We start from the raw sequence: 21,404 nt of genomic DNA, 5'->3' as shown, positions 1-21,404 counted from the left end.
TGGATTCTCAGGGATTCTGGTTCAGTGGGGCTGGGCTGGGGCTCAGGAACCTGTAGTTTTAACAAGCACTGCACTCCAGGTGATTCTGAGCTAGTGAATGGAGGGAGGGCTCTGAGAAGCACTGCTTGGAGGGAGGGGGCTGCTGTCCATTTTGGGCTAACTTGCTAGTGGGAGGACAGCGTGCAGGGCTGATTGGGAGAGAAAAAAGAGGCAGGGAGGTCTGGGTAGCAGCTATTGTGATTGTCCTGACTGGAGTAGAAAGGAACCCTCTAGAGAGAAAGGGGCAGAGCTGGAGTTGTGACAGAACTTGGACACCACCCACCTATGGGACACAGAGGCCAAGGGAGAGGACTGATCTATGACTCCACTGTCAATTCCATCATCCATGTGTCAGATATTTATTGATCATCTACTTACATATCAGGTGCTGGGGAAACAAAAGATGAAAGGCACAGCCTCTGCCCTCAAGGAATCTGCAGTTTAGATGAGAAGACAGACATGTAACCCAGTGATTACAATCAGTGCGGTCAGAGCAATGCCAGCTGCGTGCATGGGATGCTATGGGAGCCCGAGGGTGGATGGGTGGGAGCCAGCTGGGGGGCTAGGAGGCCAGGTGGGCCTCATGGAGGGGGTAGTGTTTGAGGTGAGCCTTAGGATATAAACAGATGAGGGTGAGGGTAGGACTTAAGAACTCAAGCTCTGGGGTCAAGCTTCTTGGGTTCAGGTCTTGGCTGTGAAACCTTGAGCAAAGTGGCTGCTCTGTGTTGGGCATCTTCATTCACGAAACGGAGATTAATAACAGTATCTACCTCTCCGTGGTGCCGTAAGGGTGAAACCACTTAAAATAGGGTCTGGTGCATAGTCAGGTAAAATAAAGAACGTGGCCCACTATCCAGTTCTACAAGTTATTGGCTACTGCAGTTGCTGACCTACAGTACACCCTGAAAGGAATTCAGGATGACGATCAGGATGAGGTCTTCTGTGCTCTGGGAAAACAGGCAGAACAGACCCTCAGATATTTTATGAACCCAATTTCTTGCATCTTCCCATACTTATAAAAGCACTAAAATCATTGACTAGGATAGCTGTGCCTTGTGACAAGCAGTAACCTTCTACCAAAATGTGTGCTTAATTGCATGGACTCTTTCTCCAAAATCACTGTATGCTGACCTCCCCCAACCTCTTCAGAGCAGTTCCTCAGAGCTATCTGAGAGGCTGTGTCCCAGGCTCTAGTCCTCTGTAAGTCCCCAAATAAAAAGGAAACTCACATTGTGCATTTTAATTTCAGTTGACAATCAGCACTCAAAAAAAGTAACCATTGTTACTAAGTGGCCAGAGAGAGGGAAGAAGGGAGAGCTGGGCAAATGCAGGTAAAGGAGTGTTGAGGTGCCAGCAACCCTGCTTCAACTCTCTTCTCCCAGTTCCTGAGGGCGGGGATCAGACCCCCTTCATTTCTGCACCCTGTATATCACCAAGGACAGGATTTCCATGAGGTGGTACCCTTCAAGCATGTGTTGAAGTGGATTGAATGATTCTGAAATGTCAAGGCCAGGTCTGGGGTGGCCATGGAATGCAGGAGTCTGGCTGGTGTGTGAATGCTGGGAATACGGATGCTGAATTCCTTTGGAGGAGACAATGGGCAGTCACACTGCCTCTCAGCAGAAAGGGTGGTCCATAGTGGTCCATCCAAGCAGGAAATGAGTTGCAATCTTCTATGCACCACCCCAGCCCTTTTCCTTTAGGGGAATTTCAGGGAGGCTGAGAAAGTGGGGAGGGGGAGGTTGGGTGAGGGCCTGAAAATATCCCACCCGCTTCCCCCAAAAGAAAAACTTCCAGCAGCCCTGTGACAGCTGGAGAAGAATGGACTGATGAAGGCACAGGAAGGGTTAAGTCTGTGGTGGCAGGTTCCCCCACCCCTCCCGGGGCTAATTACTGGTTCAGACCACATTAATTACCCAGCCACAGGGGGAGTGCATGGAGTAAATTAGCTAGTAAGTTCAAAGGGGCCACTCCGCACATTCCTTAATTAAGAGAGAAGCTGGCAGCCGGGGGCTGCGCTCAGCCTCCCTGGGGCCTTTCTGGGAAGCCCGGAGCCAAGGAGTCTGCCTCTGCCGCAGCCCTGGCAGGTGCAGTAGTAGCCCCATCTGCCAGGCAGAGTGGCCTGCACCTGCCATTAGCCCACCTTCCCTGCGGGCTGCGGTGGGGGTAGTGGCGAGCAGGTGTAAAATGTGGCCAAACCAGCATCTGAGCTCAACCCTTAGCCCTGAGAGCAGCGTGGTGCAGAGATTCAGGGCTGGGTGGAATTTGATGGGGTGTGAAGGGTGGTCGAAGTGATGCCCTGCGTCTGTCCACTCACACTCGTCCTTGTTCCTTGGACTGGCCTGAGGGCAGAATGGGGCCTTGTTTCTCCTGGGGTGGGGGGAAGTGGAGAAGGGAAAAGAAAAGGTGAGATGCCTGGGGAGAGAAGGGAGCTGGCAGAGAAGGAGGCAGAGGAAGAGCACCAGGCAGGAAGGAGGGGCCTTCAGCGGGCTTTTGGAAGGCAGGGGTGAGGGAAGAGGGCGGAGTGTTGCTGGAGGGTTGGTGGGCCTCTGGGCACCACTTCCAGGGGGCTGTGCAGGATGGGGCTGAGGGAGAACCCCAGGTAGAACCCCACCTGAGCCCCGTCTTGTGTCTACCTTCACCGGCACGGTTCCCATAGGGTGGACCAGCTGCCTGCACCATCTGCCAGCCGACACCATGCCAGCCCTAAAGGCTGCCCTGGGCGGGGGAGCCCATGTGCACCCCTCCCTTGGCAGCCAGCTTGGGCAGTGGTGCTGCCATGTGATGAAGACTGGGTTTGAGGCAGTGCCTGCATGTGTGAAATGGATGTACTTTAACCTGCCCCAGAGGACACTCTCATGCATGCACAGCCCCGAAGATAACTCCGTCTTCAATATTTGTGTCCGGGGCACTTCTCTTGCCTCACCCTCATCTTGGCCCTGCTGGGAGTAGGTAGAGGGAATGGAACCTTCGATGGACCAGGGGCATGGTGCTCACAGCTGGAAGGGGGGAAACTGAGGAGAGGGGAAAAAGAGGGAGCCTATGAGATAGCTTGTGGGAGACTGGGTGGGAGGCATCTGAGGCTTTGGTAGGGTCTGCTTTTGCGGCAAAGACATACCTTCCCAGAGAGTCAAACGAAGGCTGCACAAAAAAGAAACAGAGCCACAACTGTGTTGTGCTGAGGTAGAGAGCCGGAAGCTGGAAACTCATTTCTTCATTCCCTCACTTACCCAGCATTTGTTGGATTCCCATCTTGTGCACACTAATGTACTGAGCAAACGTTTATTGAACATCTAGCACGTGTAAGCCCCATGAGACCAGGAACACATGCTGATGATGACAGCGACCACGCTCCTGACCATGAAAGGAACAGTCACTCTTCGTCTGTACGTCACATGGGAGAGAATTCTGGAAACAAGCACAACATAGGTTCTTCACTCACAGAGAGTGGTGCGTGCTGAGTGAGCAGCCTTAGTGACGCTCCAGGTCTGCTGGGTGCAGCTTCTTCCGGCCGTGTAGACAGAGATATGACATGGGAAAGCCTGGGTCTTTCCCGTGTTGTGCACCTTGTCTGTACTTACCGTCATCACAGTTGATACGGAGATGAAGGACACAGAGTTGTTTAGTGGATGCTTATTTAAATAAAAAGGTAGGAGATCTATTTCCTAGCCAAATTTAAAATAACAAACCTGGAATTGAAAGAAATTCCAGTATGTGCAACCTGCCTGGTTCAGGAAAAGGCCATGCTCCATTTTTATTGTTCGTATCTAAATGGTGTAGCGACATACAAGACAAAGATGGGGTGTCTAATGATATCTTACAGAGAACCTGTCCAGTGAACGGATCAGACCACAGTGTAGGCGCTCATGTCCCTGACTACCCAAGAGGGCCACCAGAGGGCAGCCTTGAGGCTGCTGGCTGTCCTCTTACTCTCTACCTTAAGGGGGCAGCTCCAGGCTGCTTCTCCATCCTCATCCCAGCTAAGAAGTTCTTTCTTTTCTTCTTACTCTGTAAGTGATATGACCCCACAGAGCACAGGTCCCTAGATGAGGCACAGCCAACTCACCTCTGCTGGATATGTGTCTGCATTTAGCTCTGACTTGGAGAGAAAAATAAGGTCTCATAGCTCAGAGCCTTGATAAAGTGTGGAGGCAGCTTGTGTGCATTCCTGTGGGGAGAAGCACAGTGGCAGGCTGGGCACTGTGGCATCCTTTTTCTGTGCCTGCAGGGTCTGGCCCTGGAGAACTGTGAGGGTCCCATCCTCCCTTGGCAGTGGCCCTTCCTCCCCTGCCCACCAGCATCCTCTAGGAACAGAAGCAGCTGCCTGCTCTGAGGACTGGAGATGGGATTTGGGGCTGGTTGTGCTGATATCAGGCAAACCAGAGAGAGTCTGGGCTGAAAAGAGTGGGTTTCCTCTGAAAACTCTGTTTTCTCTATGTTCTTCTGGGGATTCTCTTTTCCTTTAATTTTCTTAGTAATTGTTCATTTTGGAAAATTCCAGCTCATTCTTTTATAAATTAAGGGTCTGAGGAGAGAGCAAAGTGTCTGAGAGATCAGGCCAGTGGTGTGTGAGTGAGAGAGTGTGTGTGTGTGTGTATATGTGTAAGATAGGACTTCTCACCTATGTGTGTTGAAGGACCTGTTTTTCTTTTTTATTTCCAATCCATTGTGGAGCTATACTTTGTAAAATATAATAAAAACACATTACCAAAAAAAAAAAAAATTAAAAGAGAGGTACCAAATACGAGCCTTAATTTTTATGATTATATTAAACAAACATAAAATTAACTCTGTCAGATTGCTATAAAAGTTCCTAAATTTTTGCTTGCAATTGTTCTATTATCTTGCCTGGACTGGTAAATCCAATTCACAGACAGCCCCCAGTCCACGGACCAGGCGTTGAGTGTCTCGGGTGTAGGGCAGGGAGGAGGGAGGTATGAAAGCTCAGAAGCAGGTGGTCTGTGGACGACTGGAGGGTTGGCTCTTTCCCAGTCCCCATCATCAGTGTTCTCTTCATGAGCTGTCTTGTCTATGTTTTTTTTTTTTTTAAGATTTTTTTTAAAAAATTAATTAATTAATTAATTTTTATTTATGGCTGTGTTGGGTCTTCGTTTCTGTGCGAGGGCTTTCTCCAGTTGTGGCAAGTGGGGGCCACTCTTCATCGTGGTGCGCGGGCCTCTCACTATCGCGGCCTCTCTTGTTGCGGAGCACAGGCTCCAGATGCGCAGGCTCAGTAGTTGTGGCTCACGGGCCTAGTTGCTCCGTGGCATGTGGGATCTTCCCAGACCAGGGCTCGAACCCATGTCCCCTGCATTGGCAGGCAGACTCTCAACCACTGCGCCACCAGGGAAGCCCCCTTGTCTATGTTTTGACTTTTTAGAAGGAGGCGACTCACTTACAGAGGGCGTGGCGAGGGCTTAGGGTCGGGGTGCTTCCTGATTGACCAGTGAAGACCCTGTGCTTCTAGATGGTGTGTGCCTCTCAGTCATCCTGGCAGAACCAAGGAGGCAAAGGGGAGGGGACCCTGGTGTATTCTGACTGTGGATTTTGACTGGTGATGACAGAGACAGGAGGATGACGAAGAGGAAGGGTTGGGATGGGAGGAGGGAAGGGAGAAAAGGGAGTAGAAGACAAGTGAGAAAAAAGGCTAGCATGGGTTACCTTATCCACTGTCTTTACCCAGAGCAGAACCACAGATAATTAAGCTCCCAAAGGCAAGTGGACTGATTTACTTCCATGACATAGCATTTTGGAGGTAGACCAGGCTTTTAAAACTTTCATGTACATGCATATCGCCTGGAGATCTTATTGAAATGCAGATTCTGATTCAGCAGATCTGGGCATCTGCATTTCTAATAAGCTCAAGGGGAAATGCTAGATGTTTGCAGCTCTGAGGGGCCAAGAGCGCTGTGAACGAGCAGACTTCTTGCTAGGGGAGGCAGGTACCAGAGTTGCTAACTCGGACTTCACTCTCCGTGATTCCAGTGCAGGGGCCTGCAAGCTGGGGCCAGGGCCTCACAGGAGCAAATATATAATCCTTCACTGAGCACTCTGGCTGTGGACTGGACTGGCACTCCCCTCCCTTCCCAGCCCCTGCCCCGGCAACCCTTCCTCTCCCTCGCCCTCTCATCTCTCTCATCACCAGTCAGGTCCACAGGGAGTTCATTCTCCTTGAATAAACCAGCCCAAATGATCAGGCAGCCCAAATGATTGCTACTGATGAACAATATGAAACAAATTGATACACCTTTATTAACAAATAGATTCTACAACCATGTATCTTTTTAAACATGTAAGGGGTAACAGAGTTTTCTGACGTGCTCCACAAACGGTGGGGGGGTTCTGGCTGCTGGGCTGGGGAACTGGAGGACCACAGAAGAGGCTGGGGTCCCCTGGCCTCCTGGGGAGCGCTGGGGGCTGCGGATGGGTGTGTGTGTTGGGGGGAGGAGATGCCATCACTAGCCGAGGACCTCCTCGCAGTCACCAATGGGATCTTGCTGGGTCCTGCTTCCTCTATTCAGCCCCTTGGCTGGAACCTCACTGAGCTGAGGGCGTCTCACCTCAGCGGAGATGACAGAAATGTCCCGTGGGAGAGTCAGGTCAGGGTGAGGGAGCAGATGTCACACAGAGAATGAGAAAAGAGCAGGGGTCCCATCTCACCTTTTCCCGCTGGGCTGACTGTGCAGGCCTGGCTGTGGGGAAGAGTAGCACTAAGGTTAGGGCACTGGGTTCACGGGGTGCCCCCTCCCCACCTCCTCGTGGCACCTTCCTACAGAGAGCACGGGCCGGCCAGGGTCGGGGGCTGCTCCCCCTTTTACACCTCAGGGCTCCTCACCCTCCATCTGAAAGCAGGTGGGCCTGGGAATCAGGAGACCCCAGCTGTGTGACCGGAGGCCAGTCACTTGGCCTCTGAGTCTCAGCTGCTTCAACCAGGAAAGGGTGGTGGTGTTGACAGTGACTGCCTTGCAGGATTACAGTGTGAAGCAAGAGACAAGAAGGTGCCCAAGATACTTCTAGAATAACTCCTCCATTAGACATCCACTCTGCACCAGGCAACCATTTAGGTGTGAAAATTATATAGCTGATCTATCTAGTATACAGCTAACAGCAGTATAATTCTGTATATCTAATCTCACATCAGTCTTGCCAAGTAGGGGGTATTGATTCCTTCTCACAGTGGGATGAAAAAACTGAGGCTCGGGCTTCCCTGGTGGCGCAGTGGTTGAGAGTCTGCCTGCCAATGCAGGGGACACGGGTTCGAGCCCTGGTCTGGGAGGATCCCACATGCCACGGAGCAACTGGGCCTGTGAGCCACAACTACTGAGCCTGCGCGTCTGGAGCCTGTGCTCCGCAACAAGAGAGGCCGCGATAGTGAGAGGCCCGCGCACCGCGATGAAGAGTGGCCCCCGCTTGCTGCAACTAGAGAAAGCCCTCGCACAGAAATGAAGACCCAACACAGCCAAAAATAAATAAATAAATAAATGAATTTTAAAAAAAAAAAAAGAAAGAAAGAAAACTGAGGCTCAGCGAGGTGAATAACTCTCCACAGTCACTTCCATAAGAAGTGGAACCGTAGGCAAACATTGAATCTTTGTGCATGTGAAGCATTCTCCCACTGATAAAAGATCCAGTATCCTCTCTTCTATGCATCTTGGAACATAACAGCTCTCCTTACTTTGGGTTTCAGATCCCTGCACCCACCCAACAGGGAAAGCCTGCTCAGAGCTTGAGCTGGAAGCAGACTGTCCCAGACCCCACCCCTGCCCCGAATCATGCCTTCACCCTGTTGCCTGCTAGGGTTAAAAGGATCACATTTTCTTATTTTCCTTATTTTGCTAATGAAAACCATAGAGTCTGAGGTTGGCTTCTTTTTTCCTTTCTTATGTTTAAGTCCTCATTGTAACCCTTCTCAGGAAGGAACTGGGCCCACGTGTGCTTTCCCATCTGCTTGGCAATGCTCTGGCCAGCTACCGGTCAGGTCCTGGGAGAACTGCCCTGAATCCAAGAGACTTCTTGGCCGTCCACTTTCCCTAGTGCCCTTTATGGGTGGGAGCGGAGTCCCTAGACTGACTCAAATCCATTTTACAGACCAGGAATTGAAATCTCAGCACAGGTGAGACATAAAACAAGCTCCCTATTTTTATTTTTATTTTCTTATTTATTTTTATTTTTTATTTTTTTAAATTTATTTATTTATTTATTTATTTATGGCTGTGTTGGGTCTTCATTTCTGTGCGAGGGCTTTCTCCAGTTGCGGCGAGCGGGGGCCACTCTTCATCGTGGTGCGCGGGCCTCTCACTGTCGCGGCCTCTCCCGTTGCGGAGCACAGGCTCCAGACGCGCAGGCTCAGTAGTTGTGGTTCACGGGCTTAGTTGCTCCGCAGCATGTGGGATCCTTCCAGACCAGGGCTCGAACCCGTGTCCCCTGCATTGGCAGGCAGATTCTCAACCACTGAGCCACCAGGGAAGCCCAAGCTCCCTATTTTTAAACACCTATTGCATACCAGACAATCCTTATTGTTTCTAGAACCCAGGTTCTATTCCTAGCCATTTATAATAATCTTACAAAGTAGGCATTATCTACACCTTATAGGTTAGGCTCAGAGAGCTTAAATAACTTGCCCACAGGCGCACAGTGAGTACATAGAATCAAGTTTTGAACTCAATTCTGACTGACTCAGAAACCCACACTCCTCCCATGATTCCACGTTGCCTGTTTGTCTGTTAGAGAGTGGACTAGCCTTCCCCATGCCTGCCATCTTGACTCTGGTATCTGTGGCCGGGGTTCATGGTCTTTATGGCTCCCTCTTAGAGCTGAAACTGTCCTGTTTAGACTTACACTCAGGGTCAAAGACAAACTGTATCATTCTTTTTCCTTTTTTCCTTTGTTGCTCCACAATGCTCAGAAAAGGGCAAAAAAAAAAAATTCCCTAGTTGGGATGGTAACAGTGGAGGTGTGGTGGAGATGATGTAGATGATGGTGATTATGGTGGACATAGTGGTGTTTGTGGTGATGGTGGTAGTGAAGGAGGAGATGATGGTGGTGGTGGTGAAGGTGGCTGTGGTCAGGGTGGTGATGGCGGTCATGGTGATGCTGGTGGTCAGGGTGATGATGGCAGTCAGGGTGATGATGGTGGTCAGGGTGATGACAGTTGTCATGGTGATGATGGCGGTAGTGATACCTCACCCTAGGCCCCAAACTTCCCCTTTACATTAGCAAAGATGTCAAGTTTGACCCGAGATCACTCACCTTCACTCTCCTTTGGGATCGTACGTACCACAGAGTAGATAACCCCTTCATCGTTCTCATTCTGGCAATGAACTGAAAGAAGGAATGCAGCTGCAGCTTGAATAGGACCCACCTGCTCTCCCACCTCAAGACCCAGAAGCACTTATGGGGGGAAGCTGATCAGGGGCTGTTATGGTGATAACTGGCAGTGGGAAGCAGTTATTAATGTGGGATATCCATCTTGGCAGGAGGTGCCTGACCCCTGCAGCAGATTCTAGCAGCTTCCCCAGCCCTGACATTGTTTAAACTAGAGGTTGGCACAATCTTTTTCTGTAAAAAAGGTAGTGAATATTTTAGGTTTTGCAAATACCTGGCTCTGTAGTGTGATAGCAGCCACACACGATACATACACAATGTTCTTTACAAAAATACTTGGTGGACCAGATTTGACCCATGGTCAAATTTGCTAACCCTTGGTCTAAACCTCCCTCTTGGGGGCTGGGATCCCTTCCTGCTTCCCTCTCCCACCACCAGCTCCATGCACTGGCTCCTTAAGCTCTCCCCAGAAGCCATCTGTTTCCTTCCCCAGATGACTCTGATTCCTGAGACTCGGGCTCATGAGGCCTTCTTTCTCATGACTCCCTTAAGAGGCCTTTCTCTGCCTTTATGGACAGACACTGGTGCTACTGCAAGTCCTTACCATTGACATACAGTGGGTGTTCCTCTCCACCTGGGGCGGGGGGCAGATTCCGGGGTGGAAGGGGCCCTAGGAGATGCAAAGGCACAATTCACTGAGCGCCCTCAGAGAGCAGACTGGACAGTGGGGACAGAGAGGCTGAGAGAAAGAATGTCAGTTACCTTTAAAAATTGTATAAAATTACCTTTAAAAACTGTATAAAAAATTAAAAAATTAAACTAAAAAAAAAAAAGAAAAGAATGCCAGCAGAGGTTGCTGGAGGTCTGAGGCTGGTTTGTTAATGAGGGTTAATTCACAGGTCTGGACATGGTTAACTTTTATGGGATGTTTCCTTTGAAAAATACCCCAGAGGGGAGGATGGCTCCACGGGAATCACAAACTGGGAAGAAGCAGGGTCAGAAAGGATGGGTCACATCTTTGCATCGAAAGGGTCCAGACCCACCAGTCAGGCTGCTTTTCAGAAGGAGGAAAAGCTAATAACTTTGACAACATACCATGTGCCAGAAACAGGGCCAGGGAATTCAAATACGGCATCTACTTAATAGCAAACCTCCTAACCCAGGGACAAGCACAGAGCTGGATGTCACAAAAGCCCACCTACCTAAACCTTCAGTGTCTGATGTTCTTCACAACCACCTTACAAAGGTTGATACTGTGATTTCCGTTTTTTAGATGAGGTGACTGAAAAACGGTTGGGAGAGGTGACTTTTTCAAGGTCACACAGAAAGTGGTGGAGACAGAATCTTAATCCAGTGTGTACACTTTTTCTCCACTAGCATGCTGCCTCTGTGAAAGCAGGCGTTTCCAGAACTTTAAAAATTAGCTCTTGGGATAGGAATTGGGTCACAGGTGGATGTTAGAACACCTGGTTCATGCCTGGTGTCCAAGAAATATTCATTAGCTCTAACACCAAGAAAGCATCAGAGTCGTCAGGTAGCACCTTTGGACATGGCTCCTCCTGTAAAACCAAGAGGGCATTTGTGGAGACTCAGAGAGGCCTCTAATGCTCATTTGTCAAGGCTGTGTTTCTGAGTCTCCATTCATGAAGAGCTCTGTGAGTTTGATGGAACTGTGTTTTATGGGAGGTGTGACAGTGGGAAGTGAAATGAACACTTTTAAGCAAACAACCAGAACTTGCACACTTAGGTAACTGCTACTTTGAAGTAGACCTCCTGTATGACCACATCCTAGTCCTAGTGATTCCATGATTGGTCAAAATGTTTTGAACATTGCCTTCAGAGATACAGTCTGTGGAATATCTTCAGTGGTGGCATATTTTTGTTTGTTGAGGAATGGATATGCTGTCTGGAAATGGTTAAGGGTCTTCTGAAGCTGGGCATGAAGAAAAAAGCTGTTGGACTGTGTTTCTTGTGTGGCTACGGAATTGGGCCTGAAGGTGGTTTTCTGAGCGACATTCTAAGGAAGGTTTTGTGCCCCTGAGCTTCTGAGATGCTAGGACCACCACCAGGAGTCTTATTTTCATGAGAGACAGGTTCCTTAACAAAATGGAGCTCAGGTGCTCCCAGGCTGGCAGTGGGGGTGGGGTAGGGGAGTGGGAATGGGTGGGGAGGCAAAATCGCCACATGAAGAGGGATGCTCCTTCGTTCCCTGTGAAAGGCATCTTCCTCTTGAAGATCTTTCACCAGTGACTGTTCCTTAACCATCTTGTTTGGACCTGGGAGGGAGATGGCTGTACTGTGTTGCTTTGCCTTTAACTCTCTGACCCAGATGTGAGTGGGCAGAAACACCCATGTTATTGAGACCAGGCTGGCTTTATGACAGGTGCAGAGATGGTAGAACTCACAGATCTTCAGTTCGTGGTCCCCTACTCCAGCTGCTTCCTCGTCTAACTCTGGGCCTGGCTCCATCTTTCTCCCACTGCACAGGTATACCTTAAAGCAACTCTGGCCTGCCTTCATGAAATCTAGACTCAAGACTAAAGGAAAGGAGAGATGAGAAGTTAGATGGACAAAGGCTGCTAAATCAAAAAGGGGAGAGGAAGTCGGAGCCTGGCTCAAGCCCTAACTGGGGTGCCTGGTGAGGTAGTGGGTCTAGGGCTGGGGAGAGATGCTTTCAGGTATCCCAGCTGATGGTCAGGGAAGATTGGATTGGATTGCAGGACTGGGTGGTCTTCCTCACAGAACAGTCCGGCTTAGCTCTCAGAACTCATCATGAATTCCTTAACTGAGGGAGCTGCAAACTTGAATAAGCAAATCTAGCTGGAGGTCTCTGAGAACAATTACTTTTGCCCTTGGCAAGTGGAAAATAAAAATGTTGCCCCCAGGGAGGAAGAAGTAGGTTGATTTGAACTTCTGTAGGTGGATTTGAAGCCCTAGGAATAAACTGGCACCAAATAGCTTTGGCACTGGGAGCCATTCCCTTCAACATGGCCCCAGGCAAACAAGGGTTAGAGTTGGAATAAACGTGTAGCCACCCAAGGTGATTGCTCTGAAAGCCAACATTCATACTTAATTATCATGACCATGACAGGAAGAAGAGGAGAGTCTGGAATTTCAAAACCAATAGATGACCTAGAAATGCCATTTATCTGATTATTTTCACTTATTTCTCCCTATAGAATTCTCTCCCTATAGAATTTCTCTCATCTGAATTTTAGAGAAACTTCTTATGACTCTGATCAGAGGAATTACAGAATGGATAACAGGAGCAAAGGCAGTTTGGGAACCTGCCGGGGTGATGTGCTCAGACCAGAATGAGAATGTGCTGAGCACCCACTCAGCGCCAGGCTAATACATCAGGTATGAGACAGATGTCACCTCATTAACTCAGACCTTACAACATCCCAAGAGGGAGACATTTAGTGAAACTTAAAAGGAACTGGCCCAAGGTTACTGAACTAGTAAATAGCAGTGCTGGGACCGGGCTATTCCCCAGTGCTCTCCACCACACTTCCCTCCTGATGAGTCAACAGCCACGGACTCTCACCCAGGGCACAGCATAGCACAGACGTGTGTATGCGTGAGCATGCATGTGCACTGGAGTTCTCATGTCTTCTTTCTCCTCCACTAAGCAGACCAGGGCTCTGCTGACTTTAAGGAGAGAATTGGAGGCCTTGGGTTTGTTCAGTCATATTCACAGCCACAGACTGTCTTTCAAATGGGAAGGACACTGACCTACACCTCGTTTGGCTTGTAAGAATTCCTGTTTGTGCCTTTATTCATGCCCCAGTGTGCAGTAGTGTGTTTGTGTGCTCTCTGGGTGATTGGGTGTGCGAGACACTGTGTCTGTGTGTGTGAGTTCTGGAAGCTGTAAGTGTCCCTCCTGGGGCCCCTTTGTATGACGTGTGAAGAAAAGTCCCTCCTCCTCCCAATACCCAGAAGTAAGGAGTTGGTTCTGTCAGGCTCTGGCTTTCCAATGGCTGGGCTGTGCCTGGCATAGAGATTCGGCAATCAAGAAAGCCCAAAAGAGTTACTGACCGGTTTTTCTCCAGGGTCTGAAATACCCTAGAAGTGCAGCAGCAATGACCGTCATGCCAAGCAGGCTCGCAGGCAGCCAAGGAACCAGCCAGTTGATGCTAGTGGGGGCAGATAAGACCCGAGGCCCTGGGGGGTGAGTAGGGGTGACCATGAGCGTTGAGGATGAAATTCACAAATGCACCCCAGACTGGCACAGGAGAGGCAGAGTGGTTGGCATTAGTGGGAACCACCTGGCCTGAAGGAGCCTTGCCAGTGGGAATGAGGGACGGATCAAAGGATGTCAACATGGATGGGCAATTCCACGGATGACCATGTGGCCCTCCCTCCACGGCGCCCCTCACTCTCTGTGGACTTCATTGTTTCCCTGCCAGGTTCAGTGGACAGATGGTCCAAGCGGGGTCCATGCTCAGTCAGTCATGCCGTGCCTGCTCTGGGCCCAGCATTGTGGGAGGCATGGCGGGAGGAACACAGAGGAGTGAGATCTGACCCTGGCCAGCTTGCTGGGGCTCACAGCCCAGTTGGGAGACAAGACCTACCCTCCACGGAGAGAGTCTCAGGCTTGCTTGTCTCTTTGGAGACACTGTTCTCAGCCTCGCAGGCGTGGTTCCCAGCATCCTGCTCTGACGTCACCGGGAAGAGGAAGGAGACGGCTCCACCAAGGGGAGTCACGTGGTTCCGCAGGGTGTCCCCACTGAGGTAGAACGAGGATCGGAGGGGAGGAGCTCCACAACTCGGCTGGTGGGTCTCAAGGTGAGCAGAGGACAGGACGCAGGAACCGGGGCAGCACACAGCTGGAAGGGTCAGCGGGACCCCCCAGGCTCCTCCCTTAGGGACCCCTCCCCACATTCCCAGGGGGCCCCACTGCCCACTGCCCAGGCCCCTGGGGAGTGTCTGCCCGTCCTCCCCTTACCCCACACCCTGACCTCCAGCTGGGGACTCTGCTTCTGGACCCAGCCACCCCCAAGGGTCGCCTCGCACCAGTAAAGCCCGGAGTCTCCCTCCTCGGCTGCTGGGATGCAGAGTTCTGGATGCAGGCCCCTGTCTTGCAGGGTGTGGCCCTCCGTGTGGAAGGAGAAGAGGAGCTGAGGGGCTGACCTCTGGCTCCCCCCACGGAGCTCACGAGAGGGGTGGGCTCTCAGCACAGGAGGCAGGACGGCTCTGGGAAGAGGCAGCCCGGGGCTCAGGAGGGGAGTGCTGGGCAGCGAGGCCCCTGGAGTCTGAGGTGAGGTCTGAGCTTCGGCACATCCCAGGCCCTGCCCCGCGCCCTGTGGGAAGTGCGGTCACTGTCTCCCAGCACCTGGCCTCTCATCCCACACACCAGCTCGGAACTGACTCCCACAGCCCCGAGCCCCTCTGGGGTCCCAGAAGGCCAGAGACAGAAGGGCCTTAGAGGTCACCTAGTGCCCAGAGGAGAAGGGTCTGGCTCAGGGTCTCAAGGGGGGCAGCAGCAGGGCTGGTTCTTCCCTTCCCCCACAGGGCATCTTTCCCCCCCTTCCCTGGCTCCAGACATGCCCCATTGGGGGGCAGGGCATGTGGACAGCATCCTGGACGTCTCAGGGCCCTGCAGATTGGCCCAGCATCAGGGGAAGCCAGAGAGAGGGGCGCTGCCCAGAGCGCTGCTGACCCGTAAGACCAGACCCCTGAGCAGCACCCTCCCTGCTCCCCCCAGTCCCCCAAGTTGTGACTCACCTTGGACTTGAGCCATGACAGTCCTTGAGGTTCATCTGCCCACATATGGGATGTATGTCACCTGTCCAGTGCAGCTGTACCGGCCACTGCTGTTCACTGTTGCTGTTCCCATGGACAGAGGCTGGTTGTCCTTAGAGAGAAGGAGGAATTTTCTGTCTCTGTAGAATCTCACCTGGGACAGTGCTGCGTTCCTCCTTCCCCAGCATCGCAGAGTCAGGATATCCCCTTCAAACGCGGGGTCTGGCTGGACTTGGAGGCTCAGCCAGGCTGTGAGACACAGGAACAGGGTCACCCTGGAGCTGCAGGTCCCTCATCCATTTTCCCCCTCTGTCCCCCAGCCTAATGCCTCCCCCGCAGCCCTCCCCCCGACCCCTCCCCGGGATGGAGGCTCCTGGTCAGCTCCTTCACAGCTGTCACTGGCCCCCGGTCCTTCACGCCAGACCAGGGCAGGGCTTCTGCTTTCCTGCACCCTTCCTTCCTCTCTCCTTCCTCTGCCCTTCTCCTCTATTCCCCCCTCCCCTCCCCTCCCCTCCCCTCCCTTCCCCTCCCTGTGCCTTCTCTCTGGCCTCCTTCCCTCCTACCCTCCTTGTCTCCTTTTTTTTTTTTTTGGCTGTGACCAGGGATCTAACCCGTGCCCCCTGCAGTGGAAGTGCAGAGTCTTAACCGCTGGACCTCCAGGGAAGTCCCCCTTCTTGTCTCCTTTTATTCTGCATTTTCCTCCGCCACCTTGACAAGCCTGAGTCAAGTTGGATTCCTTCCATCTATTGTTCTGCTTCGTTCCTCCTTATTAGATTCTCACTCCCCTAGATTGGTTTCTTTTCCTCTGGTGACTCCAGTGCAGCTCTTTCTTCAGCGTCCACCTCTGATGGTAGCTACACCCCTCTCCACCAGAGAGGAGCTGGAGGGGTGGGTGTGGGAGGTGCCACGGCCTGGGCTCGCTCCCTCCTGCTTCCCTCATCAGGCTTCCCCAGGACCAGCTTCCATCCGCACTCCCAGCAGTGAGGTTCATTTCCACCACAGTCATGGTGCAGGATCTGTCATTTCTGTCCTCATTTCTAAAATGCATTTTATGTCTTGACATGGACAAGAAAAGAGCTCCTGGGGACCCAGCATCACCTGCAGGGCAATCCCAGGCTGGCCTGGCCCCAGGACATACTTCTTTGATCCCAGACAGCCTCAGGAGCCTGGGAGTAATGATGAGTAATCAGATAGGGAGCCCTGAGGAGAGCCCCAGAACATCCTGCCTTTGCCTGGATCCACCTGGATCCCCAGAACCCATTCCCCTCCCCCTAGACTAGGTAACGATGCTCACAGCATAGCTGAATAACGGGTCTTTCTTCCTTGGCTGCTCTTTCTAGCATCACTAAGTATTGGTTTAGATTTCCCTCCCTGGCATCACAGAACATGTCCTTGGAGGTCAAGATGTTCCTAGGCCAGAGTTTTCACCTACTTGACAGACGCTCCATGGAGTTCAGTGGAACAGGATGGGCAAAGGTAGCCAAGGGAGAAAGAAGGCATATCCACACAGGAGTTCAGTGGAACAGGATGGGCAAAGGTAGCCAAGGGAGAAAGAAGGCATATCCACACAGGAGTTCAGTGGAACAGGATGGGCAAAGGTAGCCAAGGGAGAAAGAAGGCATATCCACACAGAAAGATGCCTGCTTCTTTGAACATTAGAGGGATGGAAGGGAGTCCAGAGCCTTGATGAACGGAGATGACAGGAGCTCCAGAGCCACACTGAGAGGAGGAGACTGAAGCCATTGCTACTTGTAAGGGACCCGGATGGTGTCCTAGAGCCATTCTTCTGGGCCTTGAGTCACCCTATAACTATCCTCAGCCTGAGAGAGTAGAGTGCTGGGTTTCTCCTCTTCTTGGGCATTAGTGAGGACTCCTGAGGAAGAGGCCTAGGCAGGTGTTGCTCTGAAGATGTTTCTGGGGGACCCAATGGCCCTGACTTTTCCCTGTCCATTAAGTTTTGGCCCAGAGACACACTTGGAGATGAAAGAGACATAGACAAGACTCACCAGTTTTCCCAACACAGGGAACTGCAAGAGAACAAAGTGATAGAATTCGATTAAGTAGCAGAAAAAACTTTCTGACAAGGAGGAGGACTGTCACCTTATAAATGGGTGCTAACATCCATTCAACCAGTCAACCACGCAGCTCCCTAAGCACATAACTATCTAAGCCACCCAACTGCTCAGTCACCCAGCCACCCAACACCCAGCCACCCAACTAGCTAACCACCTAAACACCCAGTCACCCAGACATCCAGCCACCCAGCCACTCAGCCACTCAACTTGTACGGTGGACCTGCTGCCTAGAATCCTTTACCCTATCTCAGTTCAAATGCCACCTCCTTAAACAGGTCTTGCTGGGGGCCCCCAGTCAAAAGAATTCTCCTCCATCACTATCACAATACCCTGTTGTATTATCATCAGAGCACTTATCACCGTTTGAAATTATCTTATCATTAAATTGCCTACTTGTTATCACCTGTCTCCCTCTGTCTAGAATGTAAGCCCCATGGGAGCAGGTACTCTGCCTGTCTTGTTCACTGCCGTGTTACCTATGCCTAGTGCCTGTGCCTGGATCATGGTCTGTGTTTAATAAGCATATACTGAATAGATGCATGAATGCTTTCCTTTGTGTCCACTCATGCGGGGCAGGGAACAAAAATAGAAAACATAGGACTAGATTCTTACACTAAGGTGCTGAGGGTCCAATTTACACCTACAGAAGAACTCAGACAGCAAAGGCAGGACCTGATTCCTGTGGTCCATCTGCCCACAGAGCTCTGGGGAATAGAGCATGGGAGTGATCAGAGGCAGGAGGTGAGGTTTCCTTGGAGGAGTAATCATTAAAACGTCGTGGGACACGGACGGGCAGCTCGGACGGATGAGAGAACTACCAGCAGGCCAGCGCATCACACACCGGTGTTGCACTTGGTATGCATTGCACTAATGCTTCTAGATGAACCAATGTTTGAGGAGAATAGGTGGCCAGGAAAGAGAGGCCAAAGCACTAAATGATGACAGATGAGGTGAGGCAGGTGTGATCAGCCCAAGGGCTGGAGGACCCTAAACTGAGGGGCACAGTTGGATATAAAGCAGTGGAGCGTATTCTGGGCTTTGGGGCAAGGGGTGAAATGATGAATGGTGTAGGGCTGAGTACAGTCAGTCCAGCCGGTCCCCAGGCATTTACCTGTGCCCTTCATTGTTGGGTGCTGTGCAGAACCCTGAGAAATGCAAGAATGGCCTTGGAGGGGGTGGGTGAAGACCTCCCTCAGCAGATGTTTGGCATGTTCATTCATAGGCTGTCACCCTTGCTGTCCACATGACCTGGGACACATTCTCTACCTACTCAGGTCAGGGTCAGCTCACCTGCAGGTTCTCAGTGTGTGCAGAGTCTCTTTCTTACCATCCCTCCATCCTTCCATCTTCCCCCACCCTCCATGTCTAAACACACCTTCTTCTATGAGCTTGGTGTAGTGGAGAGCATGCAGGCTTTGGAACCAGATGACCTGGACTAGACTCATGAATCCATCTCTTTCTATGTGACCTTGGACAAGTTGCTTAAAGTTCAAGAGCCTCCAGTTCCTGGTTCTGTCTGTATAACAGAAATGATAATAGTCATTTTTCCCTTACAGAGTAGTTACATAGATTGTATCAACCCTCTGCCTGGGAAGGTGGTTACTACATTAACTGAAAGCAGAAAGAAGGCCTGACCTCAGAGTGACTAAGTAAGACCTTACTGGGTAGTGATGCCTCCCTTTCCTTTCTCTTCTCCCCTGGAAAACGATTTTGCAGCTACAAAGCAATGAACAGGCAGGGTTGAGGGGGCTGACACCTATAACAAGAGAGAAGGCATCCAGGGAGCATAGGCACTTCAGATGAGCTTGTGTCCCCAGATCCTGATGACTTGCTGTCCAGGGCACTTGCTGTCCAGGGCACAGGGGTTGTGACTGCCGGACCACTGTGTATAATCAAGACAGCCGCCAACTGCGGACAGAGTGGGCGACACCTGCCTACAGCAGTTCCTATAAAGAGGACCCGAGGGCCTCAGTGAGCTGCAGGCTGAAGATGAGGTGACAGTGTGATGAGATAGCTGAGAGCTATTGTCACGCTAAGTCGCACAACAGAGTCGCGAACGATGCAGGGAGCAGCCCCACTGAACTCAGCACTCAGGCCACGATGGGGGAACGAGAAAGCCCAGCTCCTGGCCCACTGACAAAGCCCATCAAGACCAAGCAGACTAAGACAATGAACAGAGTCTAGAAACCATTTCCTATTAGAGGGGTTGGGAGACATTTATCTGAGAAAGACAAGAGAGAGTACACAGGGATACACAGTGGTCTTCAAATACTTGATGGGCTAAGCTTAAAAGAAGGGAGAGACTTGTTACTCCATGGGGCAGAAGTGGAACTAATTCACGGAAGTTAGGTCAGAGAAGCAGGTTTCAGTTCAACATGAGGAACTATGTCACGGTCAAGTTCTACCACATTGGAACACGCTGCTTTGCCAAGCTGTGGTTGCCATGCAGCTGGGAGGGTTGTGTGTCACAGATGCTGTGTTTGCACATGGGGGGTGGGTTCCAGTATTGAGAGTGAAACTGGCTAATGCTCAGCTGAGAGGAAGATCAAGGTTCATCTCCTAAACTTTAAATACATCTTTAGTGTACAGCCATGTACCAGCATGTTCAATGTCAGGGCTTCTAGCCTCTTGAATCCCTGATAGCCAATACTAATAATAGGTACCATTTATTGTGTGACCATGTCCTGCCAGGCACTTTAAATGAATTTGACTTTCTACTCTTACCTGATTAGAATCCAACTATACCCAGACTAGAGGTAGTGAGGTAGAATGGAGAAAGCACGGGGTTTGACATCATATGAACTTGGGTTTGCATTGTTAGCAGGGTAATTTTGCTCTTGTTAGCAGCGTAATTCTAGGCAAGTTTCTTAAACGTTTTTGAACCTCAGTTTCCTCAACTGTTTAATAAGGATAAAAAACCCCTGCCCTATAACGTCCTGAAGGTTAGATGAGATAATGTATGTACTACAAAGTAGGTATTCAGTGTTGTTTTTTTTTTTCTCTGTCTCTCTGGCCACATCTGAAAGGAAATAGCAGCTCTACCTTTATGGTAACTCCGTTCCCACACATTTAGCCGTGGGGTCTGAATCTTAGGCTGGCTTTCTGGGGTCCTGAGCATCAGGTGTGACTCAGTCCTGCCTGGGTTCCCCATACGCTGTCCACTAGTCAGCCAGTCACTGACTCTCCCTCCCTCTTCCTTTGCTCTCTCCCATCCAGATCCTGGGGTACACGCTGGGAAGCTCTTAGACTTTATCTAGTCAAGTCCAAGGGCTGTTCCTTTCACGAGGAAGTGATTGGCCCTTGGCAACCTCTCCTCTGGAGTGTATCCAGGCAGGAGGCCATCCTGTCCCTGAACTAACGTGAGCACTGACCTTCTCACTTGTCCAAACGGCCATTCATAGAACACACAGGGCAACACAGTGATGTCGGGGAAGGAAGAGCCCTGAGTGGAAAAGGTATTTTCTTCCCAGGGGATAAACGCCCACAAACTCTGTCTAGGAAGCGAGTGTATTTAGGAATGGTTTTGCTTTTCTGGTTCAATGAAAACAAACAAACTTCTGGGACCAAGTTTAAAACAAAAAGTTAGTCAACTCAGAAACTGTAAAGTACTATGTGCCCAGACTTGTTCCTTTTAAGTGTAGCAGGGCACAGTAGCTGAGCCTGAGCCGAGCCTGGGCTGAGCCTGAGCTGAGCCTGAGCTGAGCCTGGGCTGAGCCTGAGCTGAGCCTGAGCTGAGCCTGAGCTAAGCCTGAGCTGAGCCTGGGCTGAGCCTGGGGGAGCAGAGTAACCCATCCCACAACAATCCTCTGCCTGGAGACCGGTCCCTGCAGTCACTGGCAGGGGTGACTGGCCCCGGGGTGCTCAGAGCAAGGAGAGAGGTATAGATTCAGAAGAATGGATTTGAACCTTCATATCGGTCCCCATGGACCAGTCAGACCCAAACCAGAACACCCCCGCCACCCTCCGCAATAGAGAGAGGATGTAGGCAGAAGAGGAATGGTCAGTTTGAAGGGGGCTTTGGATGCTTAGAGCGTAAACCTCTTGACCAGGTGTGAAGCCCAGTCACTGCTGACTGGTTCAAAGAAGAAGCTGAGGCTTCATAGAAACATATCTCCCTGTAAAACCCCATGTTTTGCTCCTGTTGCTGAGAGAAAAGCACAGAACTGCTTTTTTCCCATTTCCCCGATCTCTTCTCTTACATTCTGGCAGCCTCCTTCCCTT

General features: G+C 50.9%; 1 protein-coding gene and 1 long non-coding RNA gene across 2 annotated transcripts; both read right to left on the bottom strand.

The window, feature by feature from the left end:
• Positions 1–6,261: 6,261 nt before the first annotated feature.
• On the bottom strand, positions 6,262–15,106 carry FCRL6 (Fc receptor like 6). Its single transcript, XM_028163865.2, has 8 exons — positions 15,091–15,106; positions 14,380–14,535; positions 13,938–14,192; positions 13,402–13,527; positions 11,769–11,900; positions 9,968–10,033; positions 9,289–9,360; positions 6,262–6,731 (listed from the first exon to the last, which is right to left on the bottom strand). Exons 1-8 carry the CDS (start codon positions 15,104–15,106, stop codon positions 6,640–6,642), a joined length of 915 nt encoding a protein of 304 aa, XP_028019666.2. The 3' UTR covers positions 6,262–6,639.
• Positions 15,107–15,170: 64 nt separating this feature from the next.
• On the bottom strand, positions 15,171–17,884 carry LOC130709025 (uncharacterized). The gene is made up of 3 exons (XR_009009439.1): positions 17,796–17,884; positions 17,115–17,135; positions 15,171–15,220 (listed from the first exon to the last, which is right to left on the bottom strand). It is a non-coding gene; the product is annotated as an uncharacterized LOC130709025 (long non-coding RNA).
• Between the last annotated feature and the right edge of the window lie 3,520 nt (positions 17,885–21,404).

Source organism: Balaenoptera acutorostrata, chromosome 1 (assembly GCF_949987535.1).
Source record: "Balaenoptera acutorostrata chromosome 1, mBalAcu1.1, whole genome shotgun sequence".
In the NCBI taxonomy this organism is placed as follows: domain Eukaryota; kingdom Metazoa; phylum Chordata; class Mammalia; order Artiodactyla; family Balaenopteridae; genus Balaenoptera; species Balaenoptera acutorostrata.
This window is presented reverse-complemented; position numbering and strand designations above follow the sequence as displayed.

Bases quoted from the DNA above. Each gene is read 5' to 3' on its own strand.
- FCRL6 (XM_028163865.2), bottom strand. The intron at 14,193-14,379 runs GTGCGAGGCGAC...TGACCCTTCCAG, and splicing joins GGAGACTCCGGGCTTTACTG to CTGTGTGCTGCCCCGGTTCC. The intron at 6,732-9,288 runs GTGAGTGATCTC...TCTTCCCCACAG, and splicing joins GATCCCAAAGGAGAGTGAAG to CCAGGCCTGCACAGTCAGCC.